This window comes from Zeugodacus cucurbitae, chromosome 5 (assembly GCF_028554725.1).
Source record: "Zeugodacus cucurbitae isolate PBARC_wt_2022May chromosome 5, idZeuCucr1.2, whole genome shotgun sequence".
Taxonomy (NCBI): Eukaryota; Metazoa; Arthropoda; class Insecta; order Diptera; family Tephritidae; genus Zeugodacus; species Zeugodacus cucurbitae.
Genome location: NC_071670.1, coordinates 15897932 through 15922818, shown reverse-complemented (window position 1 = coordinate 15922818; position 24887 = coordinate 15897932). Strand labels below are relative to the sequence as shown.

The following is a 24887-nucleotide window of genomic DNA, read 5'->3' as shown; positions in this document are numbered from 1 at the left end:
GTGCTTTCAGAGCTGCTTTACCGCGTGTGCGACTATTCACCGTTATTGATGACTGGCTTTTGACTGGATTCGCGACAAAAATGTGGAGCTATCTATGCACATGTATAACGGTACTCAAGTGCATACGGCATTTGTTCCGCATTGCACATAGGGTCGTATGTACATATGTAGGTGTGTATACTATGAGGTTGGAAGCGATCAGATTTTATGCGCATATGAAGGAGGGCATGAAAATGTAGTATCATGTGTACCTATAAGCATATAAATGCATTTGCTTTGCGGTTTTAGGCGTCTCAGAAAATTTGTAAACTAAGGTAAGTTGTGGTTTGGATTTACCCTCAGCTGCTGGGATTAAAAATACAATGGGAAGTGAAAAAATCAAAGACAGAAGTGCGAAAAATAAACGAAATATATATACACACATTCAAATTCATAATATGCATGTCTGCTGAAAATATATTTTGAACCGCAATACCTTTGCAGCTTAACTGACTTATGTATCAGCTGATAAATATCAAATAACTGCACTTGTTGGGCGAGAGACTACAACATATGTGGGACTGTATGTGTGGTACAAAATGTATATTTTTAGAAAAAATATATAAAAAAAAATATATAAAAAAAATAAATAAAAACTTGAAATGAAAAAAGACTATAATAAAAAATTAAAAAGACTATTTAAGTCTTACAAAAAGTTACCAAATTCTTACAGTTTAATTTTTTGTTTTTCAAATAAACCAAAAATTGATATTTTATTTATATTTTTTTTTCAAAATATGTTGCCACATTTTTTTCAAATAAACTAATATTTTCCTTTATGAATAAAATCGTTTCGATAGCTTGGCCATACCATAAAGATTTCTAACATGTTTTAAGTTGAGTGTTGTTCTAAAGTCTTCAAAATAATGTGTACAATGTCAGCACTTTTATTTTCACAGTGCTTGTTCTTCAAAACGACTGCCAGATTTTTTAAATTTTATTTTACAATAAACAAACATTTTTTATGTAGTGTTGTCATACTATTTTTTTTTTTCAAATAAACAATGCCTTTTTTAGAAAATCTAAAAATGTTCCTAATAAACTATTATGTTTTTTCCTTCATCCATTTTTTTTAACTTTAATATGCTTAGTATTAGTCCATTTTTTATATAACTGCCATATCTTTAACATTTAAAGTTTTATATAAATCGAACTGTTTTCAAGTTGCTTAATACACCATGTTATTGATATTTTAATATTTGTTTAATTACACCAATATTATTTAAGTTGTTACCAGTGAATGGTGTTACCAGATATGAAAAGTATCATTCAAATAAAGTTATTAGAAATTAAATGTTTTACGGGATTTTTGAAGTGCTTTCTTACAGTTAGATTTTTCAATTAACAGAGTTTTCATTGGTGTTGCCGTAGCTTAATTTTTTTTTAAGAAAATTTTTTTTTCCTCAAAATGTTAGCAATAATTTTAAAGATTTTGCTGTCAAAGAAACCATGTGATTTATATTAAAAAAATTAATCAATGGTGTTTATGGACATATTAAAGATTCATTAAACATTCCCTTTATAAGTTTTTTATACCCGAACTCATATTTCTCACCTAAGCAAATTTTTATTTAAAAAAACATATATTAATTATATATAATAATAATACAATAATGTCCACATTTTATTTATTTATCTATTTGTATTAATTTTTTCAAGAAGTATATAAATTTGTTTTCATATTAGACCACTTTTATATACAAAAACATAACATTTATATATAAAACATATTTTCAAAAAGTATTTAGAGGTATCGTGTACAACTTTATTTGCACAGTTGAGAACCAAAGTTCAGTTATATACCGCCACAGCATGGGTGCTGAATCAATACCTTTTTTTATTATTTTAATAAACATAATTTTTCGACAAAATAAGACGTTTGCATTTGTTTAATAACTTTTTAATGCAATGATTATTTTTGTTACTTTTAATCAGTCATCCAGTACTGATATCAGTCGAGTCCCAAAATATAAAGAGGACAATTCTAAGATACTGTAACGATATTCGGCACCATATGTAGTATCCTATATCAAGCACAAACGGGCAATCAAAGGATAGGTTAGGTTACTCTGGTAGGCTACAACGCCACACATAGACCAGTTTTGGTCCTTTGTGAAACCAGATGGAGTGCCGTCACTTGGTTAATGAGGAGTAGTCATCCTTTAGGATGCCAGCGTATGTTGCGAATTTCAAAACGCTTTGTGGCTTTACCAACGAAATCTCTTCCAGATTAACGTAGTGTGCAGCCCCCAAATGCTGAAGCCGTTTTCTTGATAATGCAGGACATTCACAGAAGAGGTGCTCCATTGTCTCTCTGGTGCCTTGCTCTTGACATTTCCTGCAGTCTTCACGATCTATCAGCCCCATCTTGTAGGCGTGCGCCGCCACAAGGCAGTGACCAGTGATTATGCCAACCATTTTCCTACATTTGCTTCTATCGAGCACCAATAGAAATTTCGTGTACTTCGTATCTACCGCCTTGCACATAACTTTTGCGGTTTTGCATCCCAGCATATTCTTCCAGCGCGCTTTGAACTTTTGTACCAAGTTTCTGTCTAGATCATCATATAGACAGTGTATAGGTCTATCTACGTTCATCATATTTTCGGATGACAGTTTTATGCCTCGTTTGGCAATCAAAAGCTCCATAAATTTTTAAAACATGTCTTGGATGTTCATAAACTGCATATCGCGAATGAAGAGCTTGTTACATACTGCATGCAATTGAAACACTCTTTTGTAACACCAAGTCTTTTAAAAATCGTTTCCTCTATCTACCGATATGTATCATCATAGATAACTTCTGATTTTTTATGTCTGTAAATATCCTATAATTTAACAGCTGACTGTGTAAACGGGTCTTGAAGACCCAGTCAAATTCGAGTACAATTAGGCATTTTCAAATATTTCAACAACAGCGCCTCCTATCGGTGTTTCCTTTTTTTGAGGAATTAAATATGTATACAATTATATATAATATAATATATTATATTATTTTTTTATAAATATATTTGATTTGTTCACATATGTGCAACATTATAATAAATAAAACATATTTTTTCTTTTCAAAAACAAACACCAAATACATTAAGCTCAGCCAAATGGCTTAAAGGCACTTTAAATAAGTATTACGATGAAATACTAACAAAAGTGAGTTTCGCAAATATTTAAAATAATATTTGCTAGAAATATTTGCGCATACAAACACAGCTGTGGGGTTTTGTGACAATTCTTGAAGTAATTTATTTAATTTAATTTATTTTATTCTGGCAAAAATTTCAAACATAAAGTTCAACATTCTAAAAGCAATGCGCTGAATAGAACACCATAGTTTGTTCTCTAAATATTTTTTAATAAATATTATACTTTGCTCAACTCTATTTAATGTCTAACCGGTTTCAACTAAATTTTTGCAATAAATATGTAGCTTAAATGTGCCGTTACTTCGAAATTCTCACAAGTTAAACTAATTTTAAATAGTTTCGGAAAGTTTTAAGTCGTTTTAAATAAATATTTGACGGTGAACTCTGCGCAAGTTGATTCAAGTTTTGTGGATTTTGGAAACATTACCTTTACTTCGAAATTCGAAATACTTGTGTTATACAGGCTTTCTGGTTTCAATAACCTGTATGAAAAATTTGCTTGAAAACAAATCAAAAATCAAAAATCAACAAGGCACTCAATGTCAAGGCACAAGCACAAAACAGCCAACGCTTCAGCTAAAAACGAAAGTGAAGAGGAAATGTGAAATAAAAAATCATAATAAAATAAATATAAAAATACTTCATAATTATCTCAGCTAAAAAAACAAAATAAAAATAAGCAAATAAAAGTGAAGTTTAAATATACATATGTATGAAAGTAAAAACCAAAATCAACAAGAGCAACGCCGAAACCTTCAATTTCGCTTTCAACGTTGATTATCAGCGTTGAGCGCACGTAAGGAAAGGCGCAAAAATACCTAACCGCTACAAAAACACTTGAGTCAAGCAAGTCGAAAGGCAGCACAAGCTGAAATGCCAAGAGGTGAAATGGGCCAATGCGCAAAAAAAACGGCAACAACTGCAAAATCAACAAGCAAATTTAAAAGCAACGCATTTGTGAGATAAATAAAATGTGATTTAAAAATTCAAACAAATAAAAAGTTAAAATTTTATTTTATTAAGTATAAAGGAAATATTAAAAATTTTAAATCAATAAAGGATAACACAAAATTGAATTAAATTAAAATAAATTAAAAAATTAAAAAAAAAGAATTATTCTGTAATATTATATAAAAATATAAAAAATTTTTCTCATAAAAAGATGTTTTATACATAATTGTTTTGTTTTTACTTAAAAAAAATTTTTAATAGCAAAAAAAAATTAAAAATATAAAGTATTAAAAAGAAATAATTTAACAAATAAATAAATAATAAATTATTATTTTCATTCATAAGAAAACAATTTTTATTTTTAATTTATTTTTATTTTAAGTACCATAATATATAAAACTGAATATGTAGTGAAAAATGTGTATAAAAAATTTAAATTAAAATAAGAGACAAGAAAATATAAAAAAATACAAAAATATAATAAATTAATATATTTTTTAATTATAATTATACTATAATACAAAAATTATACAAATGAATAAATTAAAAAAATAGTTTCAATTAAAAAATAATAATTTAATAAAAAAAAACATTTTATGAAATGTATTTATAAAATTTTATGAAATTTTGAAATTTTATCTAAAAATTAAATAATAAAAAAATTTAAGAAAAAATCTAAAATTAAAAAAAATCTTTTTAATAAAATAAAAAATAAAATAAAAATTGAAAAAATATAAAACATGAATAATATAAATTTCCATGAATTAAAAATATTAGAAAAAAAATTTAAAAATGTAAGAAAAAGTAAACCCAAAGTCAAACTGTAAAATCGCAAACTCTAACCGCAATAAAAGCCACAACAAACACCAATAATTTGCACACAACAGTTGTAAACAAAAATAACTCCACCAATATATTGGCATTGTTTTTGTTGTTGCTAAGCTTTAAATGGACTACCGCTCGGCATGCAGGTGCCCATTAACACTGTTATTGTAAGCTGTTGGCTGCTGTTGCCTTGCGGCGCATAAATTGTGTTTGCTTTCGCTGACGCTGACGCTTTCGAATTTCACGAGCATACTTCAGCGCCGCTGGTGAAGGTCCTCAAATGCATCCCTGCGGCTGCACACAAACTACCACAGCTTGAAGCAGCAAGTGCACAATTTATAAATACAATTTTACTTAATTTTTATTATCAATTTCGTTTTTTCGCCTTTAAGTGGCGCGCATACAATTTTAATGCGACCTTTCAGTGCTACAGTTTTTTTTTTGCTTTTGTTGTTGTTGTTGTTTGCATAAAAGCATATTTTTCCATTGTTACCGTTGCTTTTTGCTCATGCTTATCTCACAGCTGTCTGCGCTTGCGCGGCTGTCGACTTCAATTATCCATTTGACACTGCGCTAAGATCCGTCGAGACAGACTCGCCGCCAAATTGGTGAATGGTCACTCGAAGCATTCATGTTTAAGCGGAGAAATAAAAATAATAAAAATCACCTGCAAAGTGCGCACAAACGGTGCCTGCTTAATTTTCGTAATTATTGCGGTAATTTATAGTTGCTTTTATTGAAGGCTAAAGTCAAATGGCTGCACAAAAGTGGTAGCGCTGATAGCGTTGACACATAATGGTCGCACTTATGCTGAAATATGGCGCATGCGCGTGGTTAAAATTGTATATAAGTGTGTCTAACGATATTTTTTGATGGAAATTTATTTATTTACTTCGTAATTTTGTATATTTTTTGTAGAAATGAATTCATTTTATGGAATTTAAAAGTATTTTTAGTTTCAGTACTAGACACAACTGAAACTGTCTGTATATATTTTCTACTTAATTAAGAAAAAAATGTCGGTTTCTCAAATAAATAAATTCAAACTTCGGGTTTTTGTTTTTATAGTCACGCACATTTCGAAAAGGGTCAATAGAATAATATGATTTCATGAACTTGTATCTTCTCCTTCTGGTTTAAGACCTTCCCGCAGATCCATCTTTGAGCAACCCTTTTGTCAAAGCCAACCGAATCTAGATAATAATCCGTCGAAAGTAGTTTTCCAACGAAATTTCTTAGCTGGTTTATCAGCATAGACCATCTCTTTACATACCCCCTTAAAAAGTAATCTCAGTAGTACATAGATGATAACTTGATAGAAACAATTGGGTTGATTTCCAATAGTTAGTTTCAATAAAGTAATATATAGATACTCGTACTAGCATGTATTAAAATAGACAGATGAACTGTCAGACACGAAAATGTGGTTTTCGATCTTCAAATCTCCGATAAAGCATCAAACAAAAACTATTCCAAAAATGTTCTTAATTTGTTTAGAAAAAGGCCTTACTATATCAGCTGTTCACATATATAACCGTCATATAGTTAAGTGTGAAGTTGGCTGCGAATAAATTCAATAAGACCAGCTGTTGTCCTCAAACAAAATTACTTAGTGAAAGATCCAATATATAATCCTTATTATGATCGAAGATCCAAACTGTGGAGATAAAGATTATTACTATATTATCCATAAAAAGCTCTGTTAAAAGAAGTTAATAAAGAACGGAAACGGTTGCTTCTTACTTCTTTTTTATCGGTTGTTTAAAGATCATCATATAAAGATCATCAATATTTTCATAACCAAACTTATAACAACGTACTAAATTCTGCTAGTGATTAAATGCCATTGTCATAGTTATCTAAAGAAAAACATTTTAAATCATTTTCTTTGACATTCAAGCTTTCGCTGGACTGCGGTATAAACATCTTAGTTGGCATACCTTCGATCAACCTGGACGATTAGCTGGAACTGCCTGTGTAAATTAGTGTCAGCGTTTTATCTATAAAGGCCTACCCCAGTCAAATAATTATATGTGCATTTCGGTTTTTGTTTATATTATTCACTGTTATTTTTTGGATTTCGGTAAATGTGGAATAAAAGGTTGATATGTTACCGTTACTATGCAACGAAAATTGTTTCATACTTTTCTCGTTCGTTGTAAAGTTACATTAAGAAGGTGCTTGTGAATTGGGTATTGCATAGAAAATATTTATATGTGCAAAATCAGTTTAGCGGATCTTTCTTACTGATAGTGTCGCAGCAAAAACTTTTTTGCTAAAATTTGTTTTCAAAATTATTGTAGGTGCATTAACTTAATGAATTATTAAAAATTTGATTGAGGCACCTAAACCAACGCTAAAGAAAGACACAATAAAGCACATTTGAGGTTTGCAAATAAATACCAATTCTGTGCCGATGAGTGATAGAATACAGTCTTTAGTGACGAAAAAAAATTAAATTTGGTCGGCCCAGGTCATTGCAAGAAATATTGTAGAGATTCGCACCAGGAACGGCGGTCCTACTACAAGCTATGTTTTGGAAGCGGTACCTTGATTTCATGGGCTGCATTTTGCTGCTGTGGAAAGCTATCTACATGTTTTATATTCACTCAAATGAATGCTAATATCAATGTAGATCTTTTGGACAGCGAGTTAATAAAATTTGCTGGCAATATTTATGGCATATAACTGGACATATCGAAAGGATAACGCTTCAATCCACACGAAGAACATCTTTAACGACCGGAAAATTCCGGTATTACAATGTGCAGCATTGAGTTCGAACCTAAATCCTATTGAGGATCTCTGGGAGAACCTCTCTGCTCCTGTTTTCCACAACGGAAAGCAGTTTGAGACAGTACGTCACCTTAAATTAGCCAGAAAGCAAGAATTTGCCAATATTTACATAACTATTCTACAGTCAGTAGTTAATTCTGTGATTAAGCGGCTTAATTTAGTTTTAAAATATAAGGACAATTCTACTATTAAAATAAACATTTCTTTCAGTTAAACTCAAATGTATAGGCTTTACTGGTAAAAATAGTAAAATGCACATATAAATATTTACCATTAGCCTAAACATCAATTCTGTTTTATAGTTTAAAAAATATTTTGAAATTTGTTAATTTTTTGTTTTTTATATCGTATACATTAATAATAATAACAAACCAGCATACTCAGAAATATTTTGCAATTTTGTAATCTTTAATTTTTTTTGCAAAAAGTTCATGCACATATAATTATTTGACTGAGGTATCTAGAAGGCCTTGTGATTCAGAAGGGAATAAACATGTTTATGGAAAAGAAACCGCCAAGTGCAGTCAGTGGAAATCGGACCCGAAACCTAACATTCTCGCTAGTGAGTTCGAATTTAATTGTGGATATGAGCTTTTCTCGTTAGACTAATGTTAACATACATTTGTATATCAGATTTACTTGGTTTGTTAGTAAATTCTTGGCTTTCTATCCAGCTTTCAGTGATTCCAGTTATTTTTAATTCAATAATTCGAGAAAATGGAAAACGAGTTTGAATTATAAAAAATTACGAATACAGATCTTGCCAATATTAAAAAAAAATACAATTAAATAATTTTAATCTGATTTAAGCATTAAATTGTGGTATATATCTATTCGCTTCGGAATTCTCTACGATATATTTTATTGTCAAGATGAAAAGTAGCATGCGATTTTTTATTCAATTATTCAAATTTATTATTGAATTTTTTACACATTAAAATTGTATCGCTTTATATAGTATGTATTAAAACAAAATTTCTAGCTCACATTTTTTCATTGCCAAAACAAGTTTTATAATTTGTGCACGCTTATCAATAGCGCGCTCAAAGCAACAAAATTTCACCGTGAAACAATAAAATTCAACGAAATTTCTATTCAATTCAATATGCAAAATTTGTCGGCTGGCTAATAGTTTTCACCAAGGCATTAACTATTTTTAGCTCAACACAATGGGCGCATAGTTTTAATATTAGATATTATTTTTTATATATTCGTTATCTTTATGGGCCTAAATGTGAGTGCGGAGATTTGTCAGTGAAAACTTTAACAGCGCCATAATTAACAACAAACACACACTAAATGGTGAATATAAAAGTAATAAAAGCGAAATAAAATAGTCATGTGTGAAATTAATAAATATATATCTATATGTATATATTATATATATTATATATTGATGAAAGAAATCACGTGTAAAATAAAACAAGTCATTTGTGAAATTGAACAAAAAAAATTACATATGAAATCAATAAAAAATGTCACATGTAAAACTAACTAATAAAAAAACAACAACTCATGCACATCACACGAAATTAATTCACACTCAACTCAAATGCGCATGCCAATCGCACCGTGTGATCGCCCAAAGCGTTTTCTCAAGTGACTTGACCCTCATTAATATTTCTCCGCAAGAAAGCTGTGTAAACGATAGGCGCGCAAATCGTACACAGAAAGACATCACAACACATAAATATTCAATAATCAAGCGGCATACAAATAAAGTTCAGCAAGTGAATTGAAAGCGCATGCCAACCAAGCGACCAGCTGCGACGGAGCGCCTGCGTCATTGGCACGGAGCGACAGCGACACGCATAAATACGACGGTGATTAACTTACGTTAATTTATTTAAATTCATTTGCTTTTATACACACATTTCAATAATTTCACTTTCGTTGCAAATGAAATCGAAATCAACGGCAAACAGCAATAGCAATAGCAACAACAACAATGAGTCATTGAAGCGACAATAATCAAGCCGGAGGAGATCAACCGAATGACCGGCCGCCCAACGAGTCATCAGCTGCAGGCAAATGAGCATATGTATATACAAACACACTAGTCTTCCGAGCCGCTGAGTGGAGAGCTGATGGCTGCCCACCTGCCCCTCCGGCTTACAAGCACGCTTAGTTGCCTGTGTCGGCATCATCCATAGCGCGGCAATCGAGCAATAAAAGTTGAAAACGAAAGTGAAAATCACAGCAAATAGCGGCAGCTTAAGCGCAGCTTAGTTCATATGCATGTGTATGTATGTGTGTGTGTGATTTTAATCGAAAACAAACCGCGAAGCAATAATTTTGGTGCAACATCAAATTGAAGGTGGTGGGTTCAATTTCTTTCTCCACGGCTTCTCGCAAACAGATGTAGATATGGGTATAAATATTTTGTTGTTGTTGTTGTTGCTGTTGCATATTTGTTGTTGTTGTTATTGGTCGTACGGTCGGTCATTGCTGCGTATCATTGGCGCAATTTACGAAGGAAATATTTATTTTACATATGCACACCGACATGCGAGTGTCTTTAATGTAGCAAAGCATAAGATTACGAGGGGTGATCAATATGTCTGGGTGTGCTTTGGAAAATCTAAAAGCTACAAATTATTCAGAGATAAATTTTGAAATAAACTTTTAGAAAATAACTTAGTTGGTTGGTTGAAAAGAGAGGCAAAGAGAGCCTGACCGTAAGCGTCCGCACTTAGGCCATCATTAGGCACATTGTGCTCCCTAAGAGTACCCTGATAAGCGTCACCTAAACAACTCGGTCGATTTGACGAAGTTTCTAAGTTTTTTCCATCCCAGCTACCCAATTTTTCTTTTTGCTCAAAATAAGAAGTTTCATCCACCTTAATTGTTGCTAGGCTATCCACAAATAAGTTGATAGACCTGTATGCTAACGTGCAAGCCCACTTAGCGCCTTCCCCTATTCCGACAATCTCCGCTTGAAATACCGAATTGTAGTCGTTTAGTTTTAAGCTGTTTTTTGTATGTGAGTTTTTGTACCAGTTTCACCTTTCGATCCGTCGATGAATATATAGATTTCACCATTGGTATCATCTATGATTGTATCGTTGGTCCATTGAAAGGGAAAGAGTACGTTGCATTTATCTCCTCAACAGTTTCAGTTTCTTGGTCACAAGACCAATCTAATTCGAGTTCTATGACAGGATTTAGTATGTTACCATGTCGCCATTGGTGCAGTGTTGCTCCTCTGTAAACTTGAGTGCTTCATATCTCCTGCTTTCGATAGATGTTTGGCGATATCTTGCTTGCTATGTGATATTTCGAATATATCTATTTATAGAAAAGATATACTAAGCAAATCGGCTAGACTTCCATATCATTTCAAAAATTATAAAACTCAATGGAGAACATGTTTTATGCATTGATTATCTAAAAGTCAGGAATCAGATCCCTATTAATAAGATTAGTGAACATATGGTATTCCAGGACATATGGATATAGGTTGATATTGGCAGAATATTTAACTACTAGAAGATCTTCCATAGTTGGGAAAACATATTGTGTCTCAAATTGATTGGCTTAAGTTTCGTAAGTGATATACATTTCTGGTTATTGTAATCTTCAAAAAACTTTGAAGATTTTAAATGCATTTAAACAACGATGAAGGGATTTTTTCTAGTGAGAGCCATTCAAATCACCGATTGTAGATATTTTAATATAACATACAAAGGATTATTAAACAGCCCTTCGGAGGAGAATTCCATATGATACATGGGATCCACCATTTGTCCAATAACCACAAGTAGATATATACTAAAAATCGTAAAAGTAGTAGAAAAAAAATATTCACTTTTATTTTCGAAATCTGTACGTTTGGAACAACCCTTGTAGCTTACCACTTTTATAGGCGTAAGTTGCATATAATTTTGGCCATTGAAGGGTTAAACGTTGCCATTTAGCTAAGGTGATTTGTTGTGGCTACGGAACGGAAAATATGCGCAAAATTATGTACTGGAAAATTTCAATCAACGTAATTACGTTACGTGAATGTATATACATATGTAAAGGGGCGTGGCTGAGTGATAAAGGTCGAATGAGTGTCATAAGTGTGTAGAGGTTTGTTGCACTGCAAATTGTTATTAAGCATATATAAATACATAAATGCAGTTGGTGAAAGTGGTAACCTTGATTTTGAAAAGTTTTGTTTATTTATGGTGAAATATATAGACAAAAATCAGGCACATTTTATATAAAAGTGAACAAAATTTGATGGCTACTCAAAGGCTTGTATAAATTCTGGTTTGAAAAGAGAGACTTTCTTTAACTACGGTTCTTAAGTTTATTGTAAAGTAGAAGAGAGTTTTAAACTTGAATTTTATCGCATCTACTAGCGAGGCTCCTGGGTCAAATTCATATTATTATTATGAAAGAGTACTCGCCTATTAGTATCGACTAAAGAGCTAATTTTCCCGTTGATTTGTTTCTACTTATCTAAGTAACGGTATCATTTAGTTTAAATGAAAAATAATCATTTTAGATAAGCTTGCTTATCTGCTTTCTCCAGTGCTATTTATTTTGTTTATTATATTTTTGCACAAATATTTTTACTCTAATATTCTTTATTTTTTCCCCTTTTCGTTTTTTGTTTTTATTTTTTTTTATATATTGTTTGTTTTTGTTTTTGTTGTCTCGGCCGCCAAATAGCCTTGACGACTTGTGATAATTTTATCTAAACGTTAGATAAGCTACGAAGTTTTTGCGTTGATATTCGCTATAAATTAAAGGTTATGCAAATTTACTGCAGTTAGGTTTGCAAATGACTCACTTTTAGAACCCGATTTGATTAATTTATGGGCTAAAATCATGGAATTAAGGCTTATATATATAATGGGGTTGACAGACATCGTCCAAAAAGCAGTCATAAAAGTTAAGAGGTAAAATTATTGCCACATGCATTCATAGAACTGCTGAAGATAAAAATTTAGAAGACGAGAAGCTGATATTACTCCCTCACAAACTTGCTGTATTCAATTTAAACTTGCTGTTTAGTTTAGTTTGTTGTATTAGTTAGTTTGTTTAGTTTATTTTTTCTACGTTTGCTTGGTGGAGTGAGCTGCTGGGGCTGTTTCGTAGGTTTTAGCGGTTTCCTGTCTCCTCATCTTTGTAAAATTTGTGAAAAGTTCTTCAACCTTACCACAGTTTAACTTCGTTGTTGTTTCTATATAAATATTACGGTATAAAACAGTCTCAAGGTAGTTTTACGAAACGTTGGAAAGTTGACTGTCTTTGAACGTATGTATATAAATCCGATAGCATCTCAGTTACATTAATGGAGCGAAACTTTATCATTTCCGGGAAAAGCTTTTGCAAAATTGTAGAATAATTTTAAGGATTCCAACAATATAAACCGTTATTAATAAGAACGTGTTCCAAATCCTAAAATAAGTCATAACTAGATAGAAAGATCTGATAGATCTGCTGAAAGTAGAAATTATATTTAAAAAGTTACATATGTAGAACTCGCTCGTAGTCGACTGAGAGAGATGAAGTTCATACCCCACTCTTAAGAGAATATGCTGATGGATAAGTCTTTAGAAAAGTATAACTAGTTCCATGAAGAATATTTAGTCAAGAAATTTACTCCCATACTAGCGCTCGAAACACTGAAAATAGTCTAGATTAAAAGTTAAGTATAATAATGTTTTCTGCAAGATTATAATTGAATCTTATATAGTCCTGGATCCTATAATATGAACTATTTATGTATAATGTTGTTTATGGGTAACTTGTCTACTGATGTGGACTCAATCCAAGGAGAAATTGACGGCACACGGAGTTTTTAGCGGTATGTTCAACCAAAATAAGACAAAAAGATGTTCGAACCTTATGTAATTAATTATGGACAGACTTTCTCGAACACCTAACCTCAAACTGATAGATAATATGTGGACTGAAGTGAAATAAGCTCTCTATAAAGGTAAATTCATCGACAGTGACACACTCAGACTGAATATAAGCGTTTACAATAATAATAATATTTATAAAAGTAGCTTAAGTTGATTTAAGCTAAGGTTGGTATAATAATGCCTTGTAGAAGTTTTTGTAAATATTTAAGTTATATTTTAACTTAATGCGGTTTTTCCAATACTATGATTGTTTATGTCAAAGAAACAATGTTTTATCTCTCATAATTTGGTTATAATAAATCAAAATGTCACCTTGAGCTTAAGCTGACTTAAGCTATTTAAACTTATTATCACACTTTTATGTATAAATTTGTATCTATCAATAGATATATTTGTTAAATTTAATCTCAGGCTGATGTTCAAAGCATTTTATGCAAGCTTTAATTTAAAGCTTACAGAAGACTCAAGCGCTTCAGTAGTCTTTACACAGAATTTTCTACTTCAACAAACTCTATATAATCGATTTAATATTTTTGATTTGTAATTACAATAATTATACCTCAATCACTTCCTCTTCACGCTTTATGTGCTGTTTCCGCATTTTCCACGCTAACACAGCAGTTTCAACCACATATTTTCACAAAAATTAACACAGCAATTATCTTTATCTACAAAATTACGCGTCAAAAATATTTAAAAAATTTAACTCAAACTCAATTAAACCGTAAAAGAAACGCGCACAGAATACAGACTGCCTTCGTAGGCCGGTCGAAACGATCTCGCGGTAATCTACCAACAAGTCTGTGTAAGCTGCTCCAGTTAGCTGTACTTAGTAAAAAATATTTAAACATATTTACACAAAAATATTTATCTAATTGTTGGTATGTGTGTGTGCACAAGCACATAGAACGGCTTTATCAGCTGTTTTTATCGAAGCTTCTGCTTAACCAAGTATATAGCTGCAGCTTAATTGTATCTGTAGATGTGTAATTTGTGTATAACTTTATCTAAAATGTTGGCTACGTGTGTGTGGGTGTATATGTAAGCATGAAGCCAGATAACTCCAATTTGCTAACCATTTGCTTTATAACTGTTTATTCATTGTACTTTATTCTTCCATCAGCGCGCTTGAGTTACACTTGTCTAAACATTTGTTGTTTTGATTGTGTGTTTTCTCAACGAAATAATTCAAGTTCACAGCATGAAAATAATGGAAATAATTTAAAAAATATAAAATTAATAATTATTTCGTGTGAACTGTGCAAAGCTTGAGACATAGAAGTGTTGAAGCTTGCTTTGGGTGTGGAGCGATTTCCTTGAACTTAAAAATGATGTAGGCGTTCAATAACAATTCAGTAGATCGTTCTTCATGAGTTTCGCGTGCGAAATGGTGAAGTGAAATGAAGATACGTAGCATAACGTAGCATAACATGACGTGACATTGCATAGCGTGTGGAATAAATGAATACTGCACAACACAGAATAGTAAAACATAACGTAGCGGAACAAAACATAACATAAAACAACATATCGCAAGCAAAAAATATCATAACATAACATAACAGAACATAACATAACATAATAGAACATAGCATCACACAACATATCAGAACTACACAATTTAACATAACGTAGCACAATTAAGCACAATATTTCATAACATAGCATGACATAACTTAACATAACATAGCATTAAACCACATAATTCAGAATAGCACAACATAACGTAACTCAACTTAGAACAAGATAACATCACACGACATAACTTAACTGAGAACATAACATAACATAGGATATCATAAATTTACACTACATACCATACATTGACGAAAGGAATAGCTTTAAGGGTTTTATGAATTTTTTTAGAAAACTGATGTCTCGAAACATATTTTTGAAGACTTGTTGGTTCTGATAATTTCAAAATTAGCATTGCTGGTCGCCATTTCATGACTTTCTTTTCTTCTTGAACACTTGCCGCATGTTGAATTTAGAATATGAATCAATTAGTATTATTTTCTAATTTGGTTATACGATACCACATATTTTAACATTTTAAAGAGACTTTCAAAATGTTGCCGTAGGAAAATGAAAACAAATTCTCTGAATTTTTATTGTTTTATTGATGAACTTCTACAACATAGAGTTTATAAGTAGTGCCAATAATTTTGTTCAACAATTCAAATATATATATATTTATGTAGTGAAAACTCCTGAGTTGCGTTCACTCCCAACATATTTGAACGCCTTCAGCTTCTTGCTTCTTCAGCTCGTTCAAAATGAATTCCCTGAACTCTGCATATGCCACATCAATCTCAATATTATGTATGATCTTATGGAAATTGCCATGGCTCAAACCATAAGCTATCTCCGCCTCGGCAGCGGCCAGCCGCTTCTGCAATGTCTCCTCCGTTTCAGTTTGACGGTTGCGCAAACGCAACTCCAAATCTTGTATAGTTGGTGGATTGTTAAAAACCAGAATCGGATTCAAATCAGTTTGCTTAATTTGCTCCACACCTTGAGGCTCAATATCCAAGACACACACTTTGCCCGCTTGTTGTATCTCCAGCACTGTAGCCTTGCTTGTGCCATACATATTGCCGCTAAAAGTAGCAGTTTCTATGAATTCATTATTCGCTACTTTTGCACGCATCATGTGCTCTTCAATAAAGTAATAATGTACGCCGTGCTCCTCACCGGCACGTGGTGCGCGTGTCGTGTGTGAAATGCTGAAACCGAAGGTGTTCGGGTACTCGTCGAAGAGTCGTTTAAGCAAAGTGCTTTTTCCGGAGCCAGAGGGACCGCACAACACTAATGGACGTGGTCCTTTAGCGGCCAATTGTGCGTACATTTTAAATGTGAACTCTTTGTTTGCGCCGGCTGCCTTTAGTGCGTGAAACATGTTGAGGTTTAGATCGGTTGATATAAGTCTAAAATGGATTCTTGGTTAGTTCTTATTAAGCGGTTCACAGCTGTAATTTTGTATGGTTAGTCGAATAGGCTGATTCGGACCCTAAAACGATATAAAAATTTCACTTCAAGCCCAATTATGTACATCTTTTGGTGCTATTGGTAAAATAACTCTGTAAAATTGCTAAAAATAAGCTAGTTTTTAATTTCTGGCAAAAAGTGACTTGCCAGAAATCATCGACTAAGTTCATGAAATTATATTAGAAGAATTTATATTGAAAGCAAATAAAACTGAAAGTCTGTCGCATTTATATCAGTTCGCAGAACTGCTCGGTTCATCTAACCCAAATAAAGTTGTTTTTTAATTTTAAAAATTCTTTTTGGAATGGAATGTTATGTCTATGAAGATATGAACAACCAACCCTCTTGACCATAATCCCCTTGCTATTCTCTTTATCTCTTTCTCCACATACATATATAGTGAACTCGGTTATCTCTTTCTCCACATACATATATAGTGAACTAGGTCTTCGAAACATGATCGGAGATTAAACGAAAAGTCGAGAGAATTTGTGGAGAATCGCAGGAGACGAGATTTTTACTTAATTGTAGAGAGAGAGAGAGAGAAAGCATTTTTCAAGCATTATGGACTCTTTTCAAGATATTTACTTTAGATATTGCGGGAGAGAGATAGAAAGAGAAAAAGGCAACAAATTTTGAACAGTGCTGCCAGATTGACAACTTCTTTACTTATTTTTTCAAAGACAATTCAAATACTTAAAATTATTTGTTCACAAATTTTTCACTAGCTCAAAACTGAATTTTTTGCATTTTTTGATCTAAACGGGTATATAATTATGCATATTTTTAATTAAAAACTAAAGCCGCGCACTTTATTACTAAAAAATATTAATTTGTATGCACTATTAAACAAATTCCTTCCACATATGGCCAGCATAAAGGTGTTGCCAAATTTAATTTATGACTTCAACTTGATTTATTGCTATAAAATTTGAAACTTGTTTCGAACTTTAGACAACTTAATTTTTAGTTATTTATTTGCTTTTAATTTATTCTAAAATAAACAAGATTCAGCAATTGCGAAATTGCTCCAAATTTACACAAAATTCGTTCAACGGCTTAAGTCAAGGTTGACTACTAAGCTTACCGTTAATTAAATTTATATTTTTCTTTTCAGAAATACTAACGGAAATATTACTTAATCGCAACACAACTAGAATAACTAGAATTACTATAAATTTTAATTTTTATTTACTTCTTTTTGAGTGATAAGTAGTTGCCGTTTCGATTTCACTTGTCGTGAGTTGGTTTCTGTTTGTTGTGTTGTTGTTGCATTACATCACCGCTTCGTTGCAGATGTCTTGCAAAGTTGGTCGTTAAAAAACTGGTTGCATTAGACTTAAGCTCTTGACTTGGCAATACTTCGCCACTTACATAAATTGGCATTTGCATTTAGTTGCCAGCTTGTGGCTTATTTAATTAGAATCGTATTAATTACTTTGCGTAATAGACGAGTGCAATTGCAAATTGATTTTTTTTTTAATTCTTAAGTGTTTCATTATTAATAGTTGATTAACCATTAAAAAAATCATAAATCAACTCATTTAATGTGGTGTTTACGCAAGCAAAAGAATGTACTCGGTGGCAATTAGTTTCATTGCATAAGCGTGGAAGTTCTTGAGGAAGGTGGTGGTGGTTTCTACTGGTTCAAAGTCTCTACTAACTTAAGCTTCCGATCTTCATACTACTGCTGGGTTTTCCAAGAGGTAGTTTCCATTAAGGTAGCATTAGATCTACTGCTTGGAACTGTAGACTCGGTCAATTAGTAGAATACAAATTTTGAGTTCACTGACCGAGAGCTCAAATCTAGTTCAAGGTTTGCTTTGGCTTACACTATCGATCGAGATTTTTCATGATAATGACTGCGTTCTAGGTGTTTTTATCATCTGTAAGTATTTTTTTTCTCTATCAATTAGGCCTCCTTTTCAGATACACTAGGTCTTTACGCTCATTGTTATCTAAAATACGACAACGAATAATTATTTCAATATTTTCTTTGAGGTTTATTTTATATTCTGAGATTTGTTTCATCATAAATGGCATGGAATATATTGAGAGAGATCTACCAATTAGTAGCCAGCCACAACGAGTTGGTGTCATAACCATAGACTCCGGTTATATATCTAATACTTTCCATAATATAGAGAATATCAGTAGTGGTTTTGGGCGAAGCTCAATCATTTATCGATCCCCAGTTCCGCATAATTGGCAATATTAGTAGAAATAAAATTGAGGGAGACATTACAGTTTTACTACAAATATGTTCTCCTTTATAGGGCACGTTCGAGCCATTAAAAAAATCAATCAAAAAATTCTCAAAAATGTCAACTCACCACTTCGGTGAATCAGAAACTGGTTTCAACTATTATTTCATTCAACTATTTACTTACATCCGAATCAATTTCATTAATCATTTTAATGAGCATTAAATCCGTTTTGTTTTATTTTTAGCAGTTCATTGAAATATAGATTTGATTGTGCTACTAGCCAGGGGGAACGAATAGCACAGTTATGAAGTAATACTCAGAAATGTTTGAATTAATTGAGTGAAATTCCAGTTGTTCGCCTTCGATAATTTATCACATGCCACTCATAGTGTGTGGTTGTTGGCAGTTATGAAAGAACAGGTGGAAGGGAAAAAATAAAACAGTTTATAGCACATAGAATGCCATAAGTTTTTAATAAAAAATATTAATAAAGAAGAAATATTTCTGTATATGTATGTTCAGACTGATGGAATGCGGATCAAGTGTGTTAAGTCACAGAGTTCTTTTTCAATCTTAGTTTGAAAGTAAAGTTCAAATGAAAGCAATAACAGTTGTCTTTTGTTTTGCGGGTCTCTATGTTTAAGCTCTGCTTTTGTTGCGCAAATTTTACTTTAGAAAGCAACAACAAAGTTCACCAGTTGAAATTAATATAATAACTTATATATAAGCTGATCAAAATGTTATCATTTTCCAACATTAAAACTTGACTTGGTTATGCCAGCATATTTGCTTTATACCAGCTGCTTGTTCGACTGAGTACTTTCTAAGGAGAAGAACTTGATAACATTTTCTATAGACTTCATTACATATCAATACCACATCTTGAGAAATGTTATTGCTATTTTAACTTTATTTGATTATGCCACTTTATTTGTTTTATACCAGTTTTCTGTTCGATTCGAAATTCGCCAAGGTATTTAGGATATCACTACATTTGCTATAGAATTCTTCAACAGTATAGCAACTCGAGAAACAATGTGTCCATAATAAAAATGCAATATTGATTAGCTTTTGAAAACTATTGTTACCAACTCTATTTCAAATCTAATTTTTCAGTGTTAAGAAATCGGAAATTAAAAACCAAGTACAGAACAATTCATTTCTCTCATATAGATATTTACTGATTTACTAATCTTCTCATTAATTGTAATAAAAGTGGAGAAAGTCTTAAATATTTACAGAAATGTAAATAAGCTTATTACGCAAATAAAGCTCAGTAAAAGCTTCAAGTTTATTTAAGAAAAATATGTTTTTCTTATATTTTTCTTTTCAATAATAATATGAGATGTAGAGAGATTGATTTCATTGAGCTTTTCATATTAATAAGGGGCATTAAAAGCTTAAAGCTTATTAAAATATATGCTTTGTCTTTCTTAAAAGCAATACGAGCATTAGAATGAATTTAATTGACAATATAATATATGTCAGAAATATAGTCTAAATCTCCTAAATAACTGTAAAAGGCGACTGCTTTTAAAGTTTTTAAGCTTGCAGCTGATTTTACGGAAATTTTGTCAGACAATAATAGGAAAGTTTCCTTATTTAAAATATAATAATTTTCCAAAATATTCGAGAGCTTTGAAAGCTTTAAGCTTTCAGCTGATTTTACAATAATAGGTAAGTTTTCTTCTTTAAAAGAAATTTAATAATTTTTATATAATTTTCCAAAATATTCAACTAATTTTTATCTCCCACTCCTCAATTCATATGCCCAAAAATTGCTTTGCCACAAAAATTTTAATTTTCTTGTCTTGTCTAACGATTAAGTGGTAGCAACACCTGCGACCATTGCATGTAAAAGCAAATTTGAGAAAAAGAAAGACACAATGGCACCAAACTAGTTGCTGAAACTGAAAGTAAACACTTTATTTTCGTGTAAAAAATCACTTCCTTTACAAAGTTTTGCGCGAAATTTTAAATTTTTTATCAAAACAAATTATTTTAATTTATCATTTCGCACAAAATTCAAATTTCCTTTCACCACTGGCATGTTGCGGACAGCTGCAGCGAGTATGAGTGTGATATTGAGGGTAAGGAAGCCAGAGAGAGCAGGTAAGCATAACAAAACTGACAGCTTTGACCGCAGTGACGGTTGATGGATGGGCTTGTGGGTGCCGATGGCTAAATTGTAATTTAAGATATTTTTTTTCGGATGTGAAAAATATTTTGCAATTTCAGATTTTTTTATTTATTTAAGTGCTCCAAATGAATATTAAAAATGCGAAGTAGGCAGAGGCAAAAGTGAAAATGTTGCAGAAATTAGTTTTCATGTTTAAAAACCAAATATAAATTCTCCAAAAAAATTACAAATTATCTGACCACAGTGATCTCGGAGTTTCCTTTCGAATACTTTGCGTACAAGATACTAAAAAAAAACATTCGAATTCTTTGTCAAATCGAGAAATCATTAAAAAATTGCTGTCCGGCAAATCTTGGTCGTCTCGGCCAATGTAGAACGATCACAGTGTGATCAGTAATATATCTATAAGAGATTCTCTTGAACAGAGGTAATGCCTATGTTGACTCTAACCTGCAAAGATCCGCAGCGAAATTGTTGGAGGTGGTCTCATAGACATGGATCTTTCCGTTGCTGTAAGGAAATCTTTTAAGTCGAGTGAAGGCTCTCAGGACCAACAAAATATGAGAAGGAAATGTAAATCAGAGCAAATGGAGAGTCTGAACTACGATATATTGCGAAAGCCTAGTAAATTCTGATAAAGTCTACACACGACTTTTAGTTTCTCCATAATTACTATAAAACATTACTAAGTCTTCTCAACTTTTAATACCAAAATAATGTATATCACCCGCAGCCTTCCACACCACTAATGAAGTTCAGAATTGCACCAGGAAGTGCCACGATCCACACAGCGTTACATCAGACAGTTTACCGCCTTTCCGCAAGGTAAAGAGAAAATAAATAATAATTATCTCACTCCCAGCTGTTTTACTGCGCACTCTCAGCTACAGCCACGGCATAGTCTGTCAGTTAGCGCAGGATTAGAACTGTTAAATTTACGCAACCGCCAATTAAGATTAAGCAGTTCATTGAAAGCTACTAGCGTGTGCGACGAAGACAGCCGTCGCGGCGGCGGCTTTTAAGAAGCTTTAAGATTCTAACTGTGCTTGCTGAAGCGCCCGCTTCCGCTGAACGAATGTGCCAACTAAGAATGAGGAACTAACACAGCGTGCTGGCGGCGCTTAAGCGAGAAGACAGTGAAGCAGCCTGCGGTGTTGTTGAACTGTGTGGAAGAAGGTAAGCGGCTTATGAGTATATACCATCGACTCTTCTATCGCTGATGAGTTTGTGGTACTCGCTTTAAGTTAAGTCTGTTTTGCTTTAGAGTCGCTGTGTAGATCTTCCGTTAGCTGAGTTCGAGTTCAAGTTGTTTGTGTCAGTGTCTTGAGCGTGAGTTCAAATCGAGTTAAATCATTCTGAGTCAAATGATAAGATGCTCAGTGCGCTGAGTTCACAATAATTGTGTGATATTACAGTTAATTGCATTGTTGGGGATTTCCTCCTCCAATTTAGCTAGCACTCGCTTTGTGTTTACCGGCTAATCATTAGCTAACTTGCGGTGGCATTATTGAGAATTAATAGTCAAAAGCAATTAGAAGTATATCTATGTTAACTAGAATTCTATGACTAATGGTCTTGAAATGCATTTTACTATTAAACAAATCGTTAATGGGTTGGTGCTTTGTTCTTAAAAAAGTAGGTTAGGTTTAGTTTGAGTGATGGGAGCGTGATTGAAGAAGTAAGACAGGTACTAAAGTTAAAAATACGCCGATGGCAAATAACGAAACTCATCCGTTTGCTCGGAGCCAATTCGAGAATTATTCGATGCAAACTAAGACATCAAAGGTCGTTTCATTGAGAGTGAACTCAATCTCCAACCGGTTAAATTCTGTTTCAGGCATGAAATTCAGTTAACTCTGGCGTATTATGCTATAAAATTAAGAAAATAATTAGCCTAACGAAAAAGCCTAGTACTCCCTCTTATATAATGTATTCAGAATAGTCTTTGACTTGAATGACTTCTGCTTCCTTAAAAACTATTTTGTGAACGTATGGGTAATAATATTTTTTCTTTTCAATGCTTTATCACGAGGAATCCTAAGGTATGTTATAAACATTGTACGAGGATTACTCTTTATGCGAACTTACTTTGAACATTCAGCCTAAATATAGGCAATATTTATAAAAAAATGTCACCAGAAAAGAATAATTAGAAAGACCTTACACTGGCTTGTTGCTTATTTTTTTTCTTTTCTTTGTTCTAAAAATTAATTTTGACAATTATTTTACTTAAAATCTTGGTGGAAGTCTATACTTTGATATTGGTATATGTCTCTGCTAAAATTTATTTTGTGCTCCTAAATGTAGACAAAGTATAATTTTTATTGCTTTATTTCGAGTAGTATTTTAATTAGCACTTTCAAGATACTTTCAAAATATATTACAATCAATTTCACACCCTATTATGTAGAAATGTAGTTTGACAATTTTTCTGTTTTTTTTTTATAAAATTGTTGATGATTTCAAAACGCATACTTTTGAGCATTTATCTTTTCAACTGCTAATTTGCAGCTTTTATTGCCAAATTACTGCTTTAATTGCTTTATTAACATATTATTTGGTATGTACATTCCACAAACTGTACGCAAACTGATTTGCATGAAAATGCGCGTAATTTGACAAAAGAGAAAAACTGTTATCTGAAGTAAACAAAAATTTCCATTAAGTTTATCTGGCGGCACTCTTAAAATCATTTGAAATGAAATACATAATAATTAATCAAACCAAATCGGAGCTTCAATCAAAGAGCTGCCGCGGCGCTAACAGAAATACCCGAAAAGTTGAATATTCAATAGTAACAAAATGGAGAAATATTGAACAATGGCAGCTAATAATAAACACTAAAGTGTGCAATCGACATTAAGATGAACAGAAAAAGTCATCGAATGAGTGAGCTTATTGCTGACGTACACATATATATGTATGTATATATCTACATATCTTTAGTCATGACTCTGGCTCAAATATATACACACTTACAAATCAAATTTTTTTCAGTTTAATATATCACTTAGGTGACGATTTCAACGCTTCATTATATAAATCTCTATACCAATGTCTGTTGATTTATGTTTGTATAGTATTATTCCATTGGTATTTTGCTCAAGGCTAATTTGGTTGTAAGCTATTTTTTTTTATTGCATTTGTATACATATTTTAATGCATTTTTTGTCGCACTGATTGACATGTCAAAGAGCTTGTTTGCTTACAAAAAAATATTTTTGTGGAATTTCTCTTACCTATAAGCTTTAGGTGGTATTTTTGATTTGGAAAAATGTTATTAACTAATGAAATAATTTTAGTTTGCTTTTTAGTGTAATAACTGCATTTCGAAGAAAAAGTAATATAAAGGGGTTGCCAACTGTTTCGAAATTTTATAATTAAAAATTATATTAAATTCGCTTAAAACACCATTATATAGCAATACAAGTGATTCCGTTAAAACAAACGTTCAGCTAAAAAATTGTTTTAGTAGAGTTGCCATTTTTTTAATTTTTGTTTAATTTAGTTGATTGATTATTACAATTTCAAAATTCAACTAAAGGGTTTAGAAAGATAATAGTTAAAATAAATTTTTTGAACAGTATTGCAACCTGTTTTAAAATTTGTTTCCGAAAAATTATATAAAGTGAAGAAGAATATAGTTTATAAAAATTTTAATTAATTTCTCGAGCAGAGCTGCCACTTAAAAACAATTAAAATTTATTAAATAACTTTATTTTTACAATATAGATGTCAATTTAAACAGTTAAACAAGTTTTCAAGAAGAGTTGCCAACTGTTCAAAAGTGTGTAGTCGAAAAGTTATATAACTTGAAGAAGAATAAAATGCATAAGAGGAATTGTAATAGTAAATAATTAGTATAAAAAGATCGGTTATTTTATCCGCAAAATATGTAAAAGCGCCTAATTGTAGGCCACAAATAAATATAGCA

The 24887-nt window shown here is 31.9% G+C and overlaps 2 protein-coding genes across 19 annotated transcripts in view; both read right to left on the bottom strand.

The window, feature by feature from the left end:
* Nucleotides 1-24887, bottom strand: part of LOC105214633 (disheveled-associated activator of morphogenesis 1) — an 80078-nt gene that overhangs the window by 38367 nt on the left and 16824 nt on the right. The window contains exon 1 of one of the 2 annotated variants that reach the window (XM_054232559.1): nt 14178-14399. The exons of the other annotated variant lie outside the window; for it this stretch is intronic. Within the exon in view, the coding sequence (XP_054088534.1) occupies nt 14178-14219 (42 nt within the window). The 5' untranslated portion in view covers nt 14220-14399. Of the gene's footprint in view, nt 1-14177; nt 14400-24887 lie in introns of those variants that run through there. 2 annotated transcript variants of the gene reach the window in all.
* The window catches only part of Guk1_2 (guanylate kinase), a 127589-nt gene continuing 118416 nt past the window's right edge, over nt 15715-24887 (bottom strand). For 15 of the 17 annotated variants that reach the window (XM_011188176.2, XM_011188177.3, XM_011188173.3 and 12 more), the window contains one exon: nt 15715-16628. In XM_011188176.2, coding sequence (XP_011186478.2) covers nt 15840-16517 — 678 coding nt within the window. In that variant the 5' untranslated portion in view covers nt 16518-16628 and the 3' untranslated portion in view covers nt 15715-15839. Of the gene's footprint in view, nt 16629-17693; nt 18181-24887 lie in introns of those variants that run through there. The other 2 variants (XM_054232569.1, XM_054232560.1) reach the window with 2 other exon arrangements.